General features: G+C 37.8%; 2 protein-coding genes and 1 pseudogene across 3 annotated transcripts; 2 read left to right on the top strand and 1 right to left on the bottom strand.

Annotated features, from left to right (window-relative positions):
* Positions 1–1,073: 1,073 nt before the first annotated feature.
* LOC149030340 (Rhodanese/Cell cycle control phosphatase superfamily protein) lies at positions 1,074–3,455 on the top strand. Its single transcript, XM_089142627.1, has 6 exons — positions 1,074–1,425; positions 1,560–1,606; positions 2,163–2,255; positions 2,424–2,562; positions 2,659–2,761; positions 2,906–3,455. The coding sequence occupies exons 1-6, from the start codon at positions 1,245–1,247 to the stop codon at positions 3,018–3,020; spliced, it is 678 nt and encodes a 225-aa protein (XP_088998753.1). The 5' UTR covers positions 1,074–1,244; the 3' UTR covers positions 3,021–3,455.
* Positions 3,162–13,230, bottom strand: LOC149030338 (uncharacterized). Of its 2 annotated transcripts, none has more exons than XM_089142624.1 (8): positions 13,000–13,230; positions 11,604–11,858; positions 11,383–11,529; positions 11,109–11,207; positions 7,311–7,502; positions 6,985–7,104; positions 5,730–5,801; positions 3,162–4,014 (listed from the first exon to the last, which is right to left on the bottom strand). In XM_089142624.1, the coding sequence occupies exons 2-8, from the start codon at positions 11,853–11,855 to the stop codon at positions 3,790–3,792; spliced, it is 1,107 nt and encodes a 368-aa protein (XP_088998750.1). In that variant the 5' UTR covers positions 11,856–11,858; positions 13,000–13,230; the 3' UTR covers positions 3,162–3,789. The 2 variants fall into 2 exon arrangements, with proteins under 2 accessions (XP_088998750.1, XP_088998751.1); XM_089142625.1 differs by having other exon boundaries at positions 11,604–11,841.
* On the top strand, positions 7,586–9,054 carry LOC149030339 (transcription repressor OFP4-like; annotated as a pseudogene).
* Positions 13,231–15,373: the final 2,143 nt, after the last annotated feature.

Genomic DNA, 15,373 nt, shown 5'->3' with positions numbered 1-15,373 from the left:
TTAAAATGAAATTAAAAATACATGCAAGAAAGAGACTACAAACTACAAAGATAAATAAATGCTTGCTAGAACATGGCGGGGGACCATCAAAACTATTGTACTTTGCTATTGTAGAACTAACAACACATCGATGACATAGACGCTTCACAAGTTTGTCAAACTAAGAGTCACCCCCAGTTCTTTTTTTTTTTTTTTGGATAAGAAGTTAATGACTTCATTCATAATTCAAAAGAAAATACAGACACACACCAAACAAAAGAAAGAAATACAAAAGATAAATGCATGAAATCACAAGGTTCAGTCTGAACCAAGGAGTGGAAATTGACCAAACTGTCGAACATACAATAGACAGGGTCATCCAAGCTAAGGGATGGGTCGAGCCCAATAAACCCTTAGAATAATGGCTGTAACAACTACATTACCAATTAAATATAATGGATACGATATACATATCCACCACCACCGCCCGCGGAGACTCACCATGTAGGCGAAGACAAACACAGCACAAGGGCGGTGATACAACATGCCACAAGGGCGGAGACAAAACACGACACAAGGGCAGATACAAAATATGCCACAAGGGCGGAGACTCGATTGTCACGGTATCGCTACGGTGGATAAGAAAGAAGATGAGTCCATTCATGGCAAATGACATTGGATTTTAGTTCTGAACTGCCATCTGTCGAAAGTGTAGACACAAAAACCAACAGCAGCAAGAGACGACCAGAATCTGGCGTAAAAACTCCAGATCCGCATAATGCACAACCAAAGCTCGCATACCTTAGGGAGGTACATGCAAATTCCCATAATCTAATCCTTGATCTGGTCTCAACGCCTGGCCCATTTGAATCTGGTTTCGAAATAGGCCTGGGCTGACCAAAACTGTTTTCATACGACCCATGAATCCATAAATGGGAGAGAGCATCTACTAAAATATCTCAGGAACAGAGATCAGAGTTTCCAAGAAAGATGAAAAATCCAAGAAAGGAAATCGATGAACCTCTGCCACGAATTCAGATTCCATGAGTAGAGAAAAAATCCCAACAACACCTCATGACCAATCAATCAATCTTAAAAAGTTTTGCTTAGTAGTACTGCAATCCATTTCGATCCGAAACTGAGAAAGAATAAAAAATTCAAAAATCGAATTTTGCTGGGTTTATCCACTCTTTATTAATACTAACCATCTTCTTCCTTATCCAACCTTCTATATCTATCTCTGTGCCCTCTTTAAAGCCTGAAGAATGATCTCTCTCCCTTTACATGCCGATTCATCCACCATTCCCTTCTCAGCTCCTAAATTTGCTTCTCTTTCCACTAAAGCAGGAGCCCTTTCTTCGTCTGGTGTGAGATTTTTTCCCCACTCCCGATCTACCTCCACTTTAACAATCCGAAGTGCTGCCACCAAGCCCGTGAAATCACCAGGTAGTTCCTAGTTCCATTAATCATTAGGGTTCTTGGGTATTTGAGAACTTGGATGCTTATTATGTCTATCATTCTTTACAAGATTGAAATTTAACTTCTTTCCATTGAACTTTCTCTCTGGTTCGTGAAAGCAGCTGAAGAAGATTGGAAAACGAAGCGTGAATATCTACTTCAGAAAAGGGTACTGACTAAACTCTCTCCAGTTCATTGATTTTCTGATAATCTGCACCGCATTTGTACTCAATTGGTATCCGAAAGTGGGTCTTCCAAATACTCTACTTACCCAAACTTCACAGCTTATTGCTTCTTCATCACCTGGTGTTGAATCAATTGCAGCAACAGTCTCTCTCTCTCTCTGTCTAGGAAACTATGAAAACTCTAATTAGAGAATGACATTCCTCCCAAGATAAAACCAGTGATGTGTGATTGATATTACCCTTTGAGAGTAGGTTGATCTTAGTCTATTCACTGCACCTCCACCCATTAGAAAGATAATGAAAATATTAGCACTACCAGTTTCTTCCTATTACAAACCCTATTCCATTGTTTCTTAAAAATATAGGGGGAAAGAGGTTTTGCAGTCATGTTTGTGTAATCACTTTTTGCCACAAAGATGCGAAGATTTAAGATTATAATCTGATTATTTACTTGCCCAAGTCAGCTGCCAAGAAATCAGCAGTTGTTGGCTTTACATGTGAAATGTTGGGACTCATTTCTGATGAGCTACAATACTGCAGGTGCGCAGTGTGGATGTAAAAGAAGCCTTACGCCTTCAGAATGAAAATAACTTTGTAATCCTTGATGTCCGCCCTGAGGCAGAATTCAAAGAGGTAATTTGAATTAATTACACTACCACTGAAATTATATCTCTTTGAAATTCTCATTGGAATTTTAGCAATTCCATGGCAATCAACATGATTTATCATGAATGAGGTATGGTCATGGATAAGGAGATTTACATCTTTTATGTGATTTATCTCTCATTCCTATTTATTTAGGGTCATCCACCTGGAGCCATCAATGTCCAAATCTATAGGCTCATAAAGGAATGGACAGCCTGGGATATTGCTAGGCGTGCTGCATTTGCATTCTTTGGCATCTTTGCTGGGACAGAAGAGAATCCTGAATTCATACAAAGTAAGGTGCAGTTCTGTTATTTCTGTCACGATCTTCATTTACTTCTCAGCTTTCTGAACTTCTCACAAAAGCTAAATCCTAGTATCTGTGAAACAGGTGTTCAGTCAAAATTAGATAAGAACTCAAAAATAATAGTCGCTTGTTCATCAGGGGGAACAATGCGACCAACCCAAAATCTTCCTGAAGGCCAACAATCAAGGTGATCTTCACTCTCATATTCTATATTGCTTTGCTTTATTAGATGCTAAACCCCATATGTCATTGTCACTAATAGACTCAAAAATATGTGCAGCCTGAGGTCATAGTCATTTAATTACTAACACGTTAAAAACTCTTGGTGCAGGTCTCTAATAGCTGCTTACCTGCTGGTTCTCAATGGGTATAACAACGTTTTTCACTTGGAAGGGGGCCTATATTCGTGGTTTAAAGAAGAATTACCTGCAGTTGCAGAGGAGTGAGTTTTCCGAATCATACTTCAGCCAATTTGATAGAAACTCCATCTTCTGGCACAAGTGATACATTCTTTTTCAATCATCATGCACTAGTCTTCTCATCCGATGCAAGAGGAAGAGATAGAAGGACACCAATCTGTTGTTCACGCCTTCAAAGCTGTACCCAGTTTGTTGTCAGTGAAGGCTATTTCTAATTTTGGAGACTCAGTAGTTTTTGATGGTTTTGTTGATGCCCACGATTTATTCCGTTGATGGGAAACTGTCATCTGTCATGTATGTTTTTCTGAGGCTGCTGTAGTGTGACCATAATGAATCCATTGGATTCTAGAGTTTCCAGGTTTGAAGGCTGATTCTTGTTTTTCTGGATCTGTTTTGGTTGATTGTAATTAGAGACGATGATTGGATGGATGGATAAATATGATTCCCGATTTTCATTCTGATAACTCTGGACTTGCAGAAGGGATATTTATTGAACCTGCTAACTAGATGCAATTGGACACACAGTAAAGTATCTTAACCCAAACAAATGGGGTCAGGCTATATGGATCCAATTGACCCTATGATAGTAATACGAATAAATCTAGTAAAAAGGAAAATAAGTTAAATAGGAATCAAATTAACTTCCAATGTACCTGACCAGGATTGACCGCTGTTAAAATGGGCCAGAAAGGTCAGATTAACATAAATTAGACTTGATGAACCCGACACCAAGCTCAAACGGTCCAAGGATACTGGGTTTCAATACTAAAATACATATGCAGCTCATTCTTCATGATTACATCTTCAAGGAAGCTCTTGCCATAGCCAAAGCGCCCTCATAACTTGTGTTGCCACCAATAAAACCACTCATATGGACAAAAACACAACCAGGGATACCCGCTTCCTTAGACAGTTCTTCATCTCTCAAACCTCTCCATTGAGAAGGAAGAGGCTTTCGGCTTTCAAATTTATCAGGAGATACGGCCATTGCCTGCACCCGCCAACTTTTGCTCCTTTCATCCTACAAATTGCAGTAAAAAAAGGGGGGGAAATTCACTAGCTGAAAGGAAAATTTGCAGAATTGATAGAGAAGATGTATTATTTCACATATGATACAGAGAGCATCTTCTCACCATGGAGATTAAGCAAGTTTGATAAGTGGGAAGAGGGTACTCCCAACCTCGTAGAATATAGGGTTTATTAATGTCATGATTTCAATAGTAGGATCTGCAACAGTATCAGCGCTATTACCCCTCTCCAATGGACAGTGGATTGTCGCATTGAGAATGGTCTTAAATACATTCTTTGGCATGATCCTTGGTTCCCCTTCTACCGACGCCCAAAAGAGGGGGGTGGTTGGAATCTCTAGCAGACTACTAGAGCTGATTCGAAACTTACTGTTGGAAATCAAACACTCTTCCTAGAACACAGTGCCCCTCTGACAATGTCTCTGAGATCATCAAAGTTCAAAATCACAATTATGAATATAAGTAGGCTTGTTTTGTTGTGTATCTCAGAAAAGGATATTTTTCCTGCTTCAAAAGTAGCTTTGTACATCTATGTCACTAATGTTTTAGATCAGCCTAGGGTTCATTCTAGCTAGTGAAATACTCATCAGAATATAAACTTGCCCCCAAATTTTCTTTTCGAGATCACTAGAGGATGGCTTTACCGTCAAAACCTGTTTGGCCAAATGGTCAAACGCTGACCTACGATGTGTCCTTGTGCGAAAGGAAGAGAATATTTAAGGCACCTCTCCTTCCTGTGACATTAGCAAACATGTGTGGGCCACAGGAACCCTGGGGCTTCAGATGGAATTTCTGCATAGTCCCTCTTTATTAGAGTCTTGTTGTCAACTTTTACTAATTACACGGACAGGGTGGATTTGCTCTGTTATGGGAATCACCTATTACCCAATTCAGGATATCTGTAATAATTTTTTTTTAAAAAAAGCTACTCCTAATCCTCTATTGCAAAATCTCAACAAATAGTTATCTGGACTCCATCTCCAACCTCCACTTTCATCAGGATCCCCCCCCCCCCCCCACCCCAAAAAAAAAAAAAAAAAAAAAACTAACATGGCGTCTTCCCCTTCCTTTCGATGTATCTATTACTATAGGTAGCTCTAGGTTTATTAGCGATACTGATGCTAATCCTGTAAACTTCGTCAAAGGCCGAATCATCTTGGTTGCGCAACAGGGGAAGTCACCCCATGTGGCCCAAGACACTTTCCTGGTTTAATAGTACTTTCTTCATTAGAGAGAAAAAAGAAAGAAAGAAAGAACAAAATTGGAGGATCATTGAACTGTCGTACAGTTTATGTCCTGTAGGGTATTTGTCACTGTCTTTTCATGAGACACATTTAAGTTCTAAGGTCTATTTCTTTTTCTTTTTCCTTCTGCCTCCCGAGGGAGGCTAGTTTGATATCCCAAGATTTTATTAGTGAATGAAATATGTGGAAGAAGACAATCTCTCACACAAGATCAATTGCCAACCTACTCTTGCCGCACCTCTTGGGCTCTTATGTGAAAATGGTTAAACCCCAACTTCTGTCACCAGTGAAGACAAGATTCTCGTCTCCGTAGGTGAAGGAAAATTTAATCCAACAAAAATGGGAAATATGATGCATATGAATTTAAGAACACAGATATTTGGAGTCGTAACTGTGATCTGAAGAAAAAGCCATTTCATCTAATATTGAGTATCAAAATTTCAGATGCAAGATGGTTATGATACCTGATAAACAACATATTTGATTAGAGGATCAATTTTCATCTCCTCCTCAAGCTCAAATAAGTGAAGCTTCCACTGTAAAACATGTCAAATACAGTAAGAACCTTCGAGGAGGCTGACAAAAACAATAAAAAGACGAAACACGAGAACCAGTTAGATACATTTTCATTGATTTTCCAAAACCAAAAGCTGCTTTCACTCAAGAAGAATTAAAAGCCAGGCGAATAAGCATATACCCAGTTACCCAAACAACACTGAAGGCCAACTTGACAACATGTAAGAAACTGATTGTATAATTTTATAAATGGTACTGCAAACAAGCACAGAAATTCATATAATTTTACATAGGGAACGTTTATGCTGTTGCAGAAAACAGAAGCCCCAAATGAAGACAATTCATATAAGTATCTTGATGTCAAATGAATGTTATGTGACAAGTAATAGGGAATAAGTGAAACACTAATAAAAGAACAGTCACTTCATTTTTTTCATCTGCCGAGGGGGACTAAGCCATTACATCATACAAGAAGACCCTGCCACTAGAACCATAACTCATATGCATATGACTTTAAAAAATCAAGGTATAGCCTCCAGCTTGAGAATTTAGCCTCAGTACCCAAAAGTTCACAGAATAAGCAGAAATGGTTTCAGAATAGTGGATTCTGAGAAATTGAACAAATGGACGAAATATTCATACTTTATTCAACCAAAACAAATTCAAATTGATTTTTTGCCAAAAACCCCTATTTGTTGCCCTATTCCACGGAATCAATAAAAAGTTGAATCTGAAACCATATGAAATCTGACCTTATTGCATCAGAAAATCTGAAGTATATCTTTTCATTAAAGTTACGCATTGTTTATTCCAACAGAATACTATTATAGATCTTGCCTAAAACTGACAATGTTCAGTTAACACAATACACTAACAAATGCCATCTACCATGAAATACAGTTCCTCCAAATCTTACTCCAAACCATCAGCTAAACCTTATAACCACCAAAAGAACATCATAGATTTCCCAAGGAAGCAGGTCTAAATTATTCAACCCTTTCTATAACTAAGCACATTCAAGAAGAATGGATGATGGATGTATCATGTATAAAGATTAACCACAATTATATGTTCATAGAATTAAAATACCATTAACATGGAACAGAAAATTCAAAAACATGAAAGGAAAATGCAGAAACCCACAAAAAGAAGCAAAGCTGCGATGACTTCTAAGAAGCCAGCACCAAATGACTAATGACTCACAGGGCAAAATTTATTCAATGTCATGATTTCTCCACTAGGGTCAATATCTCTCCTTGCAGCAAGACACTCCATCACAATTGTTCGAGCTGGTAACCATGACCTTGCATGAGAGCGAACATTCTGCGAATATGAATACAGATTATTACCAAGAGGAAAAAAGTGATAAAAATATAATCCGTATCCCCCCCTCCCCAAAGGTCTTTCAACCATCAAAACCTTAGCTTTTTATTGGTTATTGGGATTATGAACCCACTTTTCCAAATCATTAGTTAGAAGGAAATCTATGATCTGCAAAACAACCTCGAAGGAAAAGAACAACAGATAACCTCTAAAAATTCACTGCCTGCGAGATTCATTGCATGTTTAAAGGCCTCATCTTCCCTCTCAGGTGATTGGTCGGGGTCAATCCAGTCCAAATTATATCTTCCAACTCTAGAAGACAAGTGGGTATTATTCACATATCTTGGTGGCTTGTCTGTGTCATACTGATTAATCCCATTGTCAATAGCATCAATTGCCTGTAACACACAAATCAAACTATTAACAGGTAGCTTGTTTTACAACCTTATGAGCAAAATCCAATAGATATACCTAGCTAAGAATGCCCAAAGAAATCACCACCAGAGTAGATAATGTAACAAAGGCACTCATCAGAAGGTAAGGCAACAATCTTGGGACTGGAGGCTTAAGCACCATACTTAAAGGCCCACCCTTCCCTTTGTGTGTGTGTGTGAATGTGTGTTTGCTTTCTTATCTCTTCTTTTTTTTCCCCCCAGTTTTTGGAGTGGGGTGTGGGGTGTGGGTGATGGGGAAAGTTTGGGATTGTAACGAGGGGCTTAAAGTTTATACATCTTCTTTACCCACAAACATGAAAAAATGAGATTTAGGCCTCAAATTGTAATCAAAATAGCAGTGAACAAAACGTCCCTTTCTTCTTTCTCCTATCTTCCATTCTTTTAAAACGAAAATTTTGACTTATGCGGCCCTCACTTGGTGGATAGGTTAAAAGGCTCTAGCAGCCAGCATGAAAAGCATTCAATTAGTGCAACCAATGTTCGTTGACCCAAAAAAAATATGTGCATATGTATTCTAAAATGTTGTTTCAACTCTCAACTTCCATGTTTTCCTTGTATTGTTTTAAAAAATTACAAACTTCTGGTGGTCACTTCATTAAAGGCTTTTTTGGCATCTATTCTCATTCTCTTATTCTGACATTTTTCATTTGTTTGATGTGCTTGGTATCCATTTTAAATCCTTTTTTTTTTTAAGAATAGAAAACCCCCATAATAGCCTTTTTCTCTATTCTATGTATTCTGGGTCAAAAACTCAGTTCTATTCATTTTTATGCAAGTTACTTAAACTCCTGAGGGTATAATAGTAAACATATATTCATTCCATGGAAACCCTACTGTTCCTCTGCTACTGATATCATCATTGACATGGATAATCATCATCAAAAGTCCCCACCAAGGAAACTGGATAAGATTGATGGGTTTGATTTTCCATCTCAAAGCTTCAACTCTGCCCTACTGTTAAAAAACCTGCAATTTTTAGCCACATGATCAGTGGTCACAAGAAGAAAGACAGCAAGAAAACAGAAAAAGCTGCCAAATATGGAATAGGTACTACTAAATTGGATGAGAAAATCTCAAAATCTGCTAACATGTCTCTGTTGGAGAAGATTGTGAGGGAGGAAGTGTCAAGACAATCAGAGAAGAGAAACCTTTTCTGATCCTTGCTCGAAGGTCTGTATCATCTTCTTCTCCAGGTGTGAATCTCAGGGCAAATTTTCCAAGATTAGCAAGAAGATTCAGGCTTATAATCGGAAGAAATCCACTTCTGCTACCAATTCCAAACCAAAGAGGAAGAGCATTACGGATAGCTTTGCAGTTGCAAAATCATCATTGGACCCACAAAGATTTTAGAGAATCAATGACGGATATGATCGTGGAAAACAATCCCAGGGCATCTAAGGACTTGGAAGAGCTTCTAGCGTGTTACCTTTCTTTGAACTCCAACAAGTATCATGATCTCATTGTAAAGGTGTTTGAGTAAATCTTCAAATGTCTTCTATAGAACTACTACTGTTCATTCACAGATCAGTAACTTTGAATCCCTGTTCAGTTGCATGGGTTCTATTTGTACCATGGTCTGAGATTAAAAGATCAGAGGAACAATCTCTTCCTCTAAAATCAAATGCATCATTTTTTTTTTAATATGTGAAACAATTCAAAAAAGAAGACACAAAGATCCAAAGTTGAATTACGGTCACCCAAAAAAAAAAAGGTTGAACTACTGTTGAAGAACAGTGGCAGTGCAGTGGGATCGTTGATCTCTTCAAAACCAGCGAGGTTTCCCACTCTACTTTGATCTGTCTTAGGGCCAAGTAACAGGCTCAACCCAATCATTGCCCTGTTTCAGTTTTCCTGTACTGAGAATTCCCATGCATCTGAAATCCATGGGAGTCTCCTTGTCACTTGCAGAAAGATTTATTTTTATGTTTATCAATTATTCATTCAATTAGACTTTATTTAAATTATTTAAATACTTGAATTCCCAGGGTTCAACTGAATATGGCAAACTCAGTGACATGCCAAGAGTCCTCTCCTATCTTCTCACTTTCTCCAATCATTGCCCCGTTTCAGTTTTCCTGTTCTGAGAATTCTCATGCATCTAAAATCCAATCGGTGGATCCTTGTCACTGCTGAAACTTTGTTTTGTTTTGTTAAGAACTCTTTGATGCTATTACATGGGTTGCTGTTCAAAGGTTTTCTGTTTTTTATGCTAATACGTCAGTTGCAAGTACAACTCATAGCTTCACTAAGTTGAACAAATTGAAGCTGATCAACTAGTTTAGTTTGCCTATATTAAGTAACCAACTCTGAAACTTATTTTTGAATTTTTGAATTAGTTTGGCCTGAGGTTTGCAGGGTCTATTATTCCCCTTTGAACCTATAGTTCAACAGAGTATGAGGCCCATCAAGGGTCTAAACTGCTGATAACCAGGTGCTCTTGCAATTTTCTGGGTTTTGTGATCTAGCTGCTGGATGTGATAGAATAAAATTGGTCATGGTTGTTTCTGCTTATACTTCGACTTAAGACCTAGTTAGTTTTTTCTGTTTATGATCAAAAGGATTAGTTAACCTGATTCTATAGTGTATAGAATTCAATGTGTTTGTTGTGAATCTTCACTGTAATCTATTAACAACTATATGGTTGAGAATTCAATGGAATCTATTGAGAACTAGTAGTCTTCTCCTAGAGTTGGTTTAAATTAGAATTGGATAAAGCCAGCAGGTTGGTGAAAGACTGATACTGTTAAATGGAAGGATATGCAAGCACATAGCTACAGTTAAGGAAATAAGCCCCCCTCTTGATATGGGTATACAGACCTGAAACCTGATTACAACTGAACTTTCAATCACCATCTTTGTAACAGTCAAGTGAATATCATTTTCTAATAACCATTCATATTGACATACCAAACTTACTTTTCATTCCAAAGTTTATTTTGGACAAAAGTTACCAAACTATTTTTCATTTTTTACCAAGAAAGGGATTCTTGTATTTATTTCTTTTAAATAGGCAAAATAAAGAATGAGAATTGATACCAAAAAGGCCCTAAAATATTTGCATCTTGCAAATTGTGATGCCATGCAAACATCAATTAAACAGCTCAGAACACATGTATCATATTCCTCACACTAAGAGCTATTTTAGTCTCCTGGTGAGACACAGCTGTCAACGTGCCCTAGGCAAGCCAAAGCATCGTAGAGGGTCAAAAAATAAGGCGACACCAAAAAGGTGACCAAGTTAACCTAGCGATTTTGGACAACCATGGTACTACTAACAATTATACTATGTTCATAAGATGCATATAGCCATCTTCTGAGAGACAATAATTTAATCAAGGACACTGACAAAAACTTTAGAAAGCAATGCTCAGAGGACCAGAGGTCAGCTATCAAGAAGGCCTCCTTCATGCAACAGCACCATTCGGTATCCCCATATTGCTTACCTTTGCTTGAGGAACTTCTGATTATAAGAAGTCCGATACAATGGCTGGTCACAGCTCATCTGGGAGGGGAGGAGAGAGAGAGAGAGAGAGAGAGAGAGAGTTTTACCTCCATAAAGCTTTTATAGATAGCCAGAAATAAACGATGTACATCTGGGTGTCCTTCATCAACTTGAAGCTCCTTCGCAATTATCTCCTTCCCAAAATGCTATATTAAGAAAAGGGATATCCATTAGTGAAAAAAAAGACATGGGTCTACCACTGTCGCACTTAATGAAAACTAATGCAAATATAACCAACCAATAAGTCTTGGGCACCCGCCCCTTTCCCTAAACAACAATATGTGTATTAAACAAAAAGGCTTCTGTAAAAGATTGGATTACCTTATACACAAGTCCTGCACTGCTGAGTTTTGTTGTGAAGCCATGACCAAAAACTTCTTCAAAACCCTTTTGGTGATGATCATAACGGTCTCGGCTTGGATCATAAACGCCCCCAACATCAAGCACGGCATCAAGCGTCTCCAACTTCTATAGCATTAAGTCAGATATTAACCGAAGACATGAGAATATTTTTAAGACTGACGATAAAACAAAGTTCACACCTGAGAATCTCGGGTTCGCACTATTTCTGCAGAGGCGAACTTATCAGTGAGACGGATCATGAAACAGCCAAGAGCTTCATCGCAGTGGAAACTGCCATTGTGAGTTCCAACTCTCTTGGGAATAGTATTGACAGGAGAACCAGTTGAGAAAGCAGAAACCCTCGGATTACTCAGAGTCGCCATGAAATGAGTGAGGCTGCTGTATTTTTGGCCGAGTAAGAACTTCCTGCTCAGTCCACTAATTGACAACATACCCTGTAAGTCCTTTGGTTAATGGATTGGAAGAAGTCCAGGTGACCTTGTTGTAGGCCATGGCCAGACAAATAACTTCTTATGAGCAAGGTTTAAAGTATCATGCATTGGTAATATATCAGCCAGGTGATTATAAGAGAGTTTCGCTTCATATCATATCAATATCGATGGGTGTGGAATTGAACCAAAATTATCAAAATATGTAAGGAAATGCTCTAACTTAAACATAAAGCAATAGATATAGCGAATAAATAATCATTCTATCATGCACCTATTACTTAAACATGTGTAATTCAGAACCACCAAGAAGACAACTCTTAAGATCAGATTTTATTCATCATACTTATGAAAGATCTTATTCCAAACAAGAACAATTCATTCAAGTTGAATGAAAAGTAAAAGCAACCAATTGTAATAATGAAGACTTCAGCTGTGTTTTTTTTTTTGCTATCACAGTAATGGAGGTTTTTAAGTAATTAGCCATCTTTTTGGTTTTCCCCCTTTTGTATTATGTAGTGACTAAATGATAATTTTTTAGTAGATAGATGATACAAAACTGTTTTAAATAATAAATTTGAAGTTGTGCGTCTGGAACCACATTACTCTTTGGAAGCCTAAAAGATTTGTTGAAACACTTCCCAGGTAATCAAAAACAGTAACTAGTGCCCTGCAAGTATACTCCTTTGTATTCTCCACCACGTTAAACATAGAAAAATATTGGTCCGATTGGTTTTAGCCCATATTTGGTTTCTTACTGGTCCATTACAATCAAATATCCCTTCGCTCAAAAACCAGTAAATTAACTATTCCAATTGATGGACTGAAACAATGAAAAAGAATCACAATAAAAACTCAAAAATATATAAAAGATGCATGGAAGTCAGGTTGATCCCACATATTCCTGTAAATAACATTACAGCCTGTACAAGTGCTTACAGACAAGAACTCACTCCTGTATAGAAAGAAAATGAACCAAATATCTAACCAGCATACCGTATAACTTACCATGGAAGTCATTGCTTCCTAATTCCTAATCACATTTGAGACCGTAAACCACCAAACAGAGAACGAAAAGTTACCACCGCAGTGACAAATCTCAGATTATTATTAAAAATAATGCATAGATATATGACTGGGATTTTACCCGAAGATCTCTGCGAGTAAATCCTGAAATAGGCTTCTGTCCTTGAACCTGGAAATAGCTGTGGCAGGCTAGCAGGGCGAGTGGGCGGTGGGGTTGCAGGAGGAGGAGGAAAGAGCAGAAGGGAATGGGGGCGAAGAAGAAGAAGAAGTACAGAGGAGAAGAGCAGGAGGCGGCTACTACCCTGCAAGACTGCAACTTGTAACGAAAGAGGCCTAGAGAGTTGAGTTCCGCCTCTGCGAAGAAACCCTTGTTTTTGCTGGTTTTGAATCTTTTGATCTGGTCCGTTACGTATCGATACGTACCGATATATCGAACCGTATCGGTTCGATGGGATTTGGTATGCATCCATATCATTGATACACGTTGATAAATAAATATAATTTTTCAAAAAAAACGTATTGTTGTATTGTATCCATTCGATCCGTATCATATCATCCGGTATGTGGCCCTTTGTATGGCTTTATTGTAATCTAGAATAAATTATTTTTATATAGAGACGTATCGATATTGCATGTATTGTCTTAACGAGTTGTCGTATATCAGCCAATACATTGAGATACATGGCGAAACAATATGTATAGGTTTGTATCGTATTGCATGCCTGCAATTCCAATACGTATTGATTGATATGGACCGATACGAGTTTATACTTAAGCACCTTGCTTGCCAACATTTCATATTCTGAAGTCTCAAACCCTAATTCAACCCAGAAGATGCACTTCAAGGCGGTTAAGCATGAAACCTCACCTTTGACAATCAAGATCATAAAGCAGTCTCAACAAGGGCAGAGGTTCTTGACCCAACCAAACTCCCTATAGGGTACAACCATGAGAGCGAATATTTTAGATAATATTATTTTTTTCAAGCCCCAGCTCCCATGGGGTTTCTTGGAGATGAAAAAGTATTCTAGTGGGTAAGGAGACACTTGGTAAGGAAAATTACAAATGGTCAAACCACTGTGTTGTGGATAAATTACCCAGAGTCCAGTTCGCGTTGAGTCAACCGGCACTAACCAGCAGTTCAAATCAGAGACAGGATCAACTGAAAAGCCATGTAAGGATCTAATCCTAATCATTGATTGAAATACTTAAAGATTCATGGTCAACAAGTTTAATGATTAGAACTCAACAACATAGAGTTTATCATCTCTTTAAGAGATCTACTTTTCCTTTCCGTTACTCCATTTTATTCCGGTTGGTAAGGAGCGGTTGTTTCATGGATAATTTTATTTTTCTCACAAAACTTATCAAGACTAAAATACTCTGTCCCTTTATCGGTTCCAAGTCTTTTAATCTTTTTGCCAAATTGATTTTCAACTTCCGTTTTGTAAAATGTAAATGCCTTTGTACTTGTTGGGTAATTGTATTATAAATTCTACAAAATACAAAAAATGAAATTGCAACACAATTGAAAGATGAAGATCCTTAGCCAATCTGGAGAGCTTGATGTTGCAATCGAAAGAACCACCGAACAATGAGGTTAAGTCACACTTTGAGTGCTGTCTTTAAAGTAATTGATGCACCCTACTACCAAGGGTTCTTCGCACTACCACCTCCAAGATAAAACAACCTCCAACTAGAAGATGAGGTAATTCTTCTAGTCTCTTTAAGGAGCCAAAAGCTACAACACAACACTTAGACCAACTCAAATAAAGAAATTAACTTCGTAACACAAATTATGCAAGTGTGAGGAGTGTCTCAATTGCACCTTATATGCAAAAAAAGGTTGAGTTTATATAAGCCCAAACCACACCTTACACCCCTTAGATTCTTAAAGCAATGAATTGGATTTATAGTCCATTTAATAACATTGACCCCACTCATGGTAATAGCTATGAATGGTTATGAAGTTGAAATAAGAATTGATGATCAAGAGTTAGAATCTAAGTAGATTTTACCCTTCAAGTAAGCCCACCACACCATCATGATGAAGACCTTTAAGACCATAACCAATGTCATGAAGGACCTCCTTTACTCATGGTGTCTCATTACCACCCTTACCTCATGGGTCCCACACACTAATAAAATATTAAATAAAAAAAATACAAAAATTAATTTTGAAACTTAATATAGATTTTATAAAAAACTTAACACAACGCTCAATTGATGGCTCAGGCAAGATTAAGTCAGTAAAGGAAATCTATAAATAGAGCTCGAACATAGGCAGAAGGTACCGCATTCTCATTCACTCAAAAAACCCTACACTTTCCCGCTCTTTGACATTCAAATTTCCTTGAGCTTTGCAACCCTAATCCTTCTTTGCTTACTGACCAGACCGTTAGAGACGAAGCATCGATCCAGCTGATCGGCGCCATTTCTAACCGTTCTTCGTCAATCTTGCATGTGAGAGTGGATTCAATATCAGATTAAACCAT

This window comes from Hakea prostrata, chromosome 1 (assembly GCF_041222555.1).
Source record: "Hakea prostrata isolate BN-2017 chromosome 1, UWA_Hpros_2, whole genome shotgun sequence".
NCBI classification, from domain to species: Eukaryota; Viridiplantae; Streptophyta; class Magnoliopsida; order Proteales; family Proteaceae; genus Hakea; species Hakea prostrata.
The sequence above is the reverse complement of the archived record's forward strand: the minus strand, read 5'-3'. Positions and strand labels throughout refer to the sequence as shown.

Excerpts from the sequence above, each read along its gene's own strand:
- LOC149030340 (XM_089142627.1), top strand. The coding sequence starts at position 1,245 with ATGATCTCTCTCCCTTTACATGCCGATTCATCCACCATTCCCTTCTCA. Across the intron at positions 2,256-2,423 it reads CTGAGGCAGAATTCAAAGAG|GGTCATCCACCTGGAGCCAT; the intron begins GTAATTTGAATT and ends CTATTTATTTAG. Across the intron at positions 2,762-2,905 it reads CCTGAAGGCCAACAATCAAG|GTCTCTAATAGCTGCTTACC; the intron begins GTGATCTTCACT and ends CTCTTGGTGCAG.
- LOC149030338 (XM_089142624.1), bottom strand. The coding sequence starts at position 11,855 with ATGTTGTCAATTAGTGGACTGAGCAGGAAGTTCTTACTCGGCCAAAAA. Across the intron at positions 11,530-11,603 it reads TGCGAACCCGAGATTCTCAG|AAGTTGGAGACGCTTGATGC; the intron begins GTGTGAACTTTG and ends TTAATGCTATAG. Across the intron at positions 7,503-11,108 it reads TCTATAAAAGCTTTATGGAG|GCAATTGATGCTATTGACAA; the intron begins GTAAAACTCTCT and ends TGTGTGTTACAG.